This window comes from Apus apus, chromosome 4 (genome assembly GCF_020740795.1).
Source record: "Apus apus isolate bApuApu2 chromosome 4, bApuApu2.pri.cur, whole genome shotgun sequence".
NCBI classification, from domain to species: Eukaryota; Metazoa; Chordata; class Aves; order Apodiformes; family Apodidae; genus Apus; species Apus apus.
This window is the reverse complement of record NC_067285.1, coordinates 1,450,001-1,457,309: the sequence shown is the minus strand read 5'-3', so window position 1 is coordinate 1,457,309 and position 7,309 is coordinate 1,450,001. Positions and strand designations below refer to the sequence as shown.

The following is a 7,309-nucleotide window of genomic DNA, read 5'->3' as shown; positions in this document are numbered from 1 at the left end:
CAGCTGGCAGAGGGGGACATCTGACTGCAGCAGGGAAGACCCACCACATCACCTGCACACTAGCCTGAGCTTTCCCCACTTTTGTCTTCTTCTTTATTCTTTTTATTTTGCTCTTAATCCCTGTCTTGGATCCCTTCAGGAAAAAAGTGAATCCCTTTGTTGGCTACAGACCTCTCCATGTCCACACTTTGGCAGTAAGTCCCTAAGCACAGGGTGGCTTTTTTTTGGGACATGCTTACTAGCAGCAAGATTTTGCTCCTAGTGTGGTGGGCTTAGGTGGTCCTGATGATTAGGCTGATGTTCCCACAAGCCTGAAGTTAGAGCAGCTCTACCTCTGCTTTATGCTACATTAGGAGACAACACAGTCCATCTATCTGAGGTGCAGATAGAGCTCCACAGTTCTGCTTCCTCATCACCTTAGTCCTACCAAGAACAGCATTATTTTTTTTGCACCCAGACAAATCCTACAGTGGTTTACCCAGTGAGGATTGGTGCAATCAACACCTAAATCCCTGTAAAAGGTGTAACATCAGGTTGTGCTGTGCTCCCATCTGACCCTGCCTCTTCACCCTGCTAACAAACCTCCATAGGAAAACCAGGGCTGCCTGGCCCCATCGTGCTGTGTGATGTCTGGCACAGTGTGGACAACCACCTTCCTCAACCAACTGGGTTCTCCTTCAGAACAGAGCTTCTGTGAGGAGAAAGTAACTTAACAACCAACGAGAGAGAGAGAGGATATCCTGCCCTGTGGTCAAAAGAGCACGACAGCCCTTCTTAACCAGATTATAAACTGCAAGATTCACCTTAGATACAACAGTGACCAGGAGCTCATACTTCTGTCTTGGCCTGACTAAATGCATGTGCGACTGTTCCTAACAGAACAGGCTCTTCAGCTGTCACTCCTTCACATCCCACTGCATCTTGAGGCTCTGTACCCAAAAACTTGAGCTGTGTTGGGCTCCATCTCTTGGATCCCATATTTTAAACTTAACACAGCAAATGTGCTGATCAGAAAACTCTCAACAGTTTTCAGAAAGCTTAATTAAACTTGGGCTCAGTGTCAACAAATGGCCAAGAAAATAGGCAGAAGGAAGCAGAAACCCCCTGGAGAACTGCACAGGTAAAATGGAGTGGAAATAAGTATCTCCTGCATTTCTGGCTTTTCTCTGTGATGTTTCACATAGGAAGTACACCCCTCTCTTGCCACTCAGTTCTGGCTGCTGTGCAGCTCCAGGCACTGACCTGTGAGGACCAGCTGGGTGAGGTGGTGTCAGCCCAAGCCTTTTGTGGCCTCAGTCTGAATTAACTCAATAGCTTTGGTGGGAAAACATGATGGTGCCTCTGCCGGGTAGTAAAGGAAGTCACTGAGGATATGTCAGATGCCATTTGATTTTCTCCTCAGCCTGAGGGGACCTGAATCCACATATTTTACCTTGTGCTAGAGTACCCTGACTCTCATGATATGGAGCTCTGCTACTTTGCATAAATTATTCAACATTTTGTCACAACCCTGGAACTCAGTGCTCTAGTTACCCCACCAGAAAGACATTCTTGCTATTTCTGTCAGTCGTTTTGCTCAAGACAAAACAGTTCAGCTGCTTCAGTTGGGTGAGGTAATTTTTAGGGTAATTCTTATATTTTTCTTTCCAACGCTTCGATTCATTCTCAAGTTTGGCTGCTGAACCAAACCCTAAAGCTCCTTCACATCCTTCCACTAGGACACCTCCCTGTATGGGTGCTCAGTGGGGTAGGGCCCAGTGTGCAGGTCTCAGGGACACCTAACCTAGCAACGTCCATGAGATGCTGGACTTGGTGAGGGACAATACCGGGAATGCTGCTTGGATCACAGCATCCCAGAATCAGGGATTGAAGGGATCTTCAGCATCTGCCTGGGCCTGGAAGAAGCTTCGTCCAGAGCAGGGCTGGCCTCAACCTAAGAGGTGACTTCATGATTTACTTAACAAAATCAGCATTGGTTGATTTCTTGAAGTCATCTACCAGGCACTGACACAGCAAGCACCTTGAGGATGAAGCTGTGTGGTTGCTGGGGCCTTGGGGAGGTGCCAAGGGAGAGCGAGTGCTGGGTGTCTGCTGGGAATGGGGTGTTCAGCCTGCCCACTTCTGCTAACACCCCACTTTGCAGTAATCTAGACCTGAAACCTTGAGTGTCTGATGGGAAGCCCTAAATTTACGTACTGAAATTACAGGAATTTAGATAATTTTAATTTATAACTTTAATTATTTTTGTACTTCAGAGTAAAGCAGTTTAACAAGTGAAGGAGAATATCTATACATAAATATCTGCTATAGACTAGCTGTTCAAATCTAAGCCATGTGTTACCTATTATTTATTTTATTGTACTTTATTTATTATGTTTTAATGTATCTTATTTTTTATTTTTTAATTTACTTTAGTTTTTATACTGGTGTATTTTTTTATAAAGAGAAAAGTAGGACACTGGATTATTTTATGAATGGATAATCTTCTCTAAGCATATTGCTTATACCTGGTATAGTTTCCTACTTAAGGTACCAGAGCAAGGCTTCCACTAAAGACATGTGCAGTGCCAGAAACTGTTAATCTAATTATCCTTTGCTTTCACATTCATCCTACAGTGAGATTTATGTAGCTTGATCCTCAGCCTTTCATTGACCTGAGTGCACAATAAGCTCTCAGAGGTTTCTCTGGGCCAAGAAGCTAATAACAAGCCATAGGACCATTCACTTTGAGATCCTGGTCCAGAATGGCCTGGATTTTTGTTGGACAGGCAGTTTGATGGGATTACATCTCTCCAAAGTGCCTTAGGCCAGATACCACAGAACACGAGTGTCCAGAATTAGTTTGGCAAATCAAAGTACCCATCCTCATCTGCTCGCCTGTGAGTGCTCACCATATTCTGGGTATCACAGCAACACAAAGACTGAATAATACTGTGCTACCTACACCTGAACTGAGAAAGACAAGAAGAGCAAAGACCTCTGGGGTGAGAACATCTCCAACCCTTCCTGCTTCCCAGGGGATCTGAAGTGCTTCCATTTACCCCACTGTGCAGCAAGGCTTGTGATTTGTAAATCAGAGGCAAACAAACCTTTTCAACAATTCTAACGCATCTGACAATATTATCTTCTGGACTTTGAGATACACCACAGAAAGGAAAACTTCTTTGTTCATGTTTTTCTCTCTCCACCAAACACACACTGAATTGTTATTCCTCCTGCCCTGCTACCAGCAAGTGACCGCGGACCTTCTGCAACTGGTTTATAAATTGTTCATGACACTAACCACACAAATTCACAGAGATGAAAAAAAAACAAAACACGCAGCAGCTTAAAATTAAACATCAAAAGTAAAAGATTGCCTGCCTTAATTAAAATACTTGGTTACTGGCTTAGGCAAGTAACCACTCTACCACCACAGGAAGAGAGGGAGTTGGGACCGACAGAACATGCGAGCTCCCTGCAGGAGCAGCGAGCTAGTCCGAGGGAAGCTTAGTCCACCGAGCCAGAGCTGCTTCACCTGATTTACATGGATTGTAGGATAAGCATTGGACCATACACAAAATGCAGAAAACACACCACGTTGTGCTGGAATGCTGCTGGTTCTGAACTGCCACGGAAGCGTGTTCAGAAAACGTCTAAATGCAAGGAGCGCGCAAAACCTCCGAGAAGCAGCCAGGGGTACCTTACTTCACAACTTAGGGCACGAGCTCCTCAAGGAAAAGGCCAGAAAAAACAACTAGTCCAAGTGGCAGAAGTGACCTAAGATTTGCTTAAAATCTCAGCCCACCGTCTGTGCTGCCCTGATTCCTCCCCTGCTCTTGCACAGCACCAGAAACCTACAAGCACGGCGAGGCTCCGCCCCCCGGAACAAACCAGCAGGGCCCGAGTGTGTCCACCAAAAATAATTTTTTTAAAAAAAGCAGCAACACAGAGAAAATTGAGAGAGATCCAGCTCACCTTGAAGTCCATTTCCATTTGCACTGGTGCAAGATGGTGGAGGAGAGGCTTGGGGCCTGACAACAGGAGCAAAGGCGCTCTTTTGTTTCACTGCAGAGATGACATTGGCAGGTGAGAATGAGAAAATGCCGTGTGTACTGCTACAGTTTGAAGGGAGGGTGACGGAAGAGGCTGCCATGGTAGGGCTTGACGGCACTACTGCAATAAAGCAAAAATAATCAGGACTCAGATTGAGGTTTTCACGGCAAACACGGAAAAAGAGAGTGCTAGGGCCTTGCCTCTTAAGGTATATATATAATATATAAAAAAAAAATATAAAAAAAAAAATGAAATGCCTTGGCTTGGCCACTCTCTGGATAACAGGCAAACTCTTTTGTGTTGGACTTTTGTTACGAATTGTGCAGTCCAATTTCTCTTCTTTTTTTATTTTTTTTTTTTTTTTTCTATCTGAGATTGTATTACGGCACAAACAGATCAATTTATTATATTCATTTTTATGTCCAGCCTCCAGAGTCACCCCTCCTTTTATCCAGTAGCTCACAATATAGGAAATCAAAACAATGCAAGTATTGGATTTCGTAGTAAATATGAATCTATATGATGATGCGTTACCAAAAATAGACACTTACTGCCATAAGGAGAGTTAGCTGAGGAGCCATTAAGAAATCCAGGGGAACCTGGTACACCTAGATTGGGCATGCCGGCATTGCCATATCCATTCATGCTATTGCTGACTGTGTTGTAATTGGACTGCTGAGGAGTACTGCTGGGAACATATCCTCGCGGGGAAACACTGCTTGTGTTGCGACTGTAACCTACTGTGTTAGAAACCCCCCCACCCCAAAAAAATCATGTTATTTTATCATGTAGACTTAGGGCTGGGGGGTTTCCTCATGCAGCATATATTACACAGGTTGAATTGATTGCACAGCTTTGCTCTACGTTGTCTCTCGCTGCCCTATCAACTCTTGCAGTTGGAGATAACCTTATCACGCCAACCCTACTTAAATCATCTGCGAGCACTCTGTGTTGTCTCTCCTCTTGGCACAGACAGCCAACAAAGCTCTCTTCGATCCAGCTGTGTCAGGTGCCTGCACATTTGTCTTTAGGAGCAATTATCAACAGGCTCGAGTCCCGCTTTGCACCAACACACTGAGTGAACTTTCAGCCTCTCCAGACCTTCAAAATGCCAAAGCTGACAAGAAAAAACTTTTTTGTTGCAGTGATTTACTTTTAAAAGGCTGTTTTGGGGTCTTCATTTTATGATTGATATTTTTATATTATCAATAAGCTCGTAAGGAGTAGCCATCGGTGGAATTTGAGATCAAGTACAGAATTTTGTAAGGCATATTAGCTTGGAAATGCATTAAAAGACAATCTTTGTAGAAGAAGAAACACAGCAGAATCAGGATTTTAAACAACTATTTGTTCCTATCTGAGCAATCAATTTAATAATTATGTTGCAAGCAGAAAATAGGGGTTTGAACATATCTAATAATCCTGTTTCCCTCCTTTCATTAGTATCAAAATTAATTTTAAATGCAATAGGCTACATGCATTTTCAATTACAACAGGTAAATTAAATCAAGTATTACTTTTATTAGTAACATATATGTCACACATGCCTATAAACAAAGTATTTTAAAATCACAGACATCAAATTAGATTTATCTGTGTAAATATTCCAAAACCAGGCAGAGATACCTAGACATAATTATTTTATAATAAACATACACGTATATTTACTGTGAATACTAACGAGCTTTCTACATTTTGCCTTTATTTTTTTTTCCCCACTGCTTTGTCATAACAGCAAACAAAAAGAGCAGGAAGAATTAAATATTATGAGGAAGTTAAAAGACAGCATTTCATCACAGGATCAGACAGGTGACCACGGGGAGGAAAAAAAAAGAGGTAGAACGCAGGGGTGACATCAGCTCCTATCCATAGGCCCCGGCCAAAAGCAGTCAACACCATGAAGGATTAACTCTTGAAATCCCACCTACCTTGGTCGTTGGCTTGTGATGTTTCGGAGACATTGACGGCGAGCTGGCTGCTGAAGGAGTTCACCCCCATCATGCCAGTGTGAGCAGGAGTGTTGGCGAGGGTGGGGATCTGGTTGTGGTTGCGCGGCACGCTGTACAGCGCCTCCGCGATGTCGGCCGCTCGTTTCAGGATGATTTCCTAGGAGGACAGAAAAATAAACACCCAGAACTGAGACATCGGTTCTTGGGGCAAACAGCCCGTGTTTGGGGTAACGTTAACATTTACATGAGGAACTGGTGTGGGACTGTAGGGAGGGTGGGGAGTGTGCTGCTTGTTTCTGCTGAACCGTCTGGTTCCCCTCCTGCACGCCGGAGTGCTGAACAATTTCACATCAAGACAGTAAAAATAAAGAAATAAAGAAATTGACACAAAATTGCAGTTTAGTGCTGTAAGTCACGTGAAAGCTGTACACACACACACACTTCATTTGTCCAGGGCAGGAGATGCATTTCCAGCAGTTTGCAAAATAGGGTCTGTTTTGTCCGCTCTGTTTAGCAGGTTTCTTCAGGACTTCCGATTAGTCACTGTATATTTTGGCCTGAGTTCAAGGTTATTCTCTTGCCTTAACGATTGCTTATGCTTTTGGCACCTTACACTTAATTGTCATTTCTGATAGGCAAACTAGGCGAGAGGAGACTGGGAAGATGGAGCATTTCCCTCCGAGCACTGCATCACATCAGACTGCCCTCAAGGTGGCTGGCAAAGCCCGGCTGTGTACAGAAGGGACATGCTGCTCTGCCCGCTCCGCAAACAGCAGGTATTGATTTACACGTGTAGGCGTCTGCAGAGAGACCCGCGGCACTGACCTACCTGGTTGTTGTGGGGCATCCCATATAGGGCTTCCACAAGGTCTGCTGCTCTCTTAAGTAATACTTCCTAAAGAAAAAACAAACAACCTGTGTTAACGTGTCGCTAAACGCTGCGGAAGAAAAGAGAAGGGCTGCGATGCTGGCAGCTCAGGGTGGCATCTGTAGCCACGAGGAACCGATAAAGTGGGTGAAATATCTCGCACGCTATCCTGGTGCTCCAGCTCTATTTAGGGGATGCATTACAAAGATAGGAAGGCATTTTGTTTTGAAGGAAAACACTGCCTGTGGTTTGAAGTCAAAGTTAGATAGGAGCCTAAAAATAATATTGCATTTTACATCCAGCTGTTCAATTGTGATTGACTAGAAAAGGTGTTTGCTGCTGTAGCATGTAGCTCTAGTGCTGAATTAGTGAAATCAGTGCTTGAGGTTTAATGATGTAGTCTTATGGGTATTAAACAAACAAACACATGGTAGAGATATGAAAGGCACAGGCATCA

At 43.8% G+C, this 7,309-nt stretch overlaps 1 protein-coding gene across 8 annotated transcripts in view; it reads right to left on the bottom strand.

Annotated features, from left to right (window-relative positions):
- The window catches only part of EBF3 (EBF transcription factor 3), a 119,322-nt gene that overhangs the window by 2,866 nt on the left and 109,147 nt on the right, over positions 1–7,309 (bottom strand). For 2 of the 8 annotated variants that reach the window (XM_051617253.1, XM_051617255.1), the window contains exons 12-15: positions 6,814–6,879; positions 5,964–6,141; positions 4,587–4,775; positions 3,958–4,155 (exon numbers count right to left, since the gene is read on the bottom strand). In XM_051617253.1, the coding sequence (XP_051473213.1) occupies positions 3,958–4,155; positions 4,587–4,775; positions 5,964–6,141; positions 6,814–6,879 (631 nt within the window). The remainder of the gene's footprint in view (positions 1–3,957; positions 4,156–4,586; positions 4,776–5,963; positions 6,142–6,813; positions 6,880–7,309) is intronic. The other 6 variants (XM_051617257.1, XM_051617258.1, XM_051617254.1 and 3 more) reach the window with 3 other exon arrangements.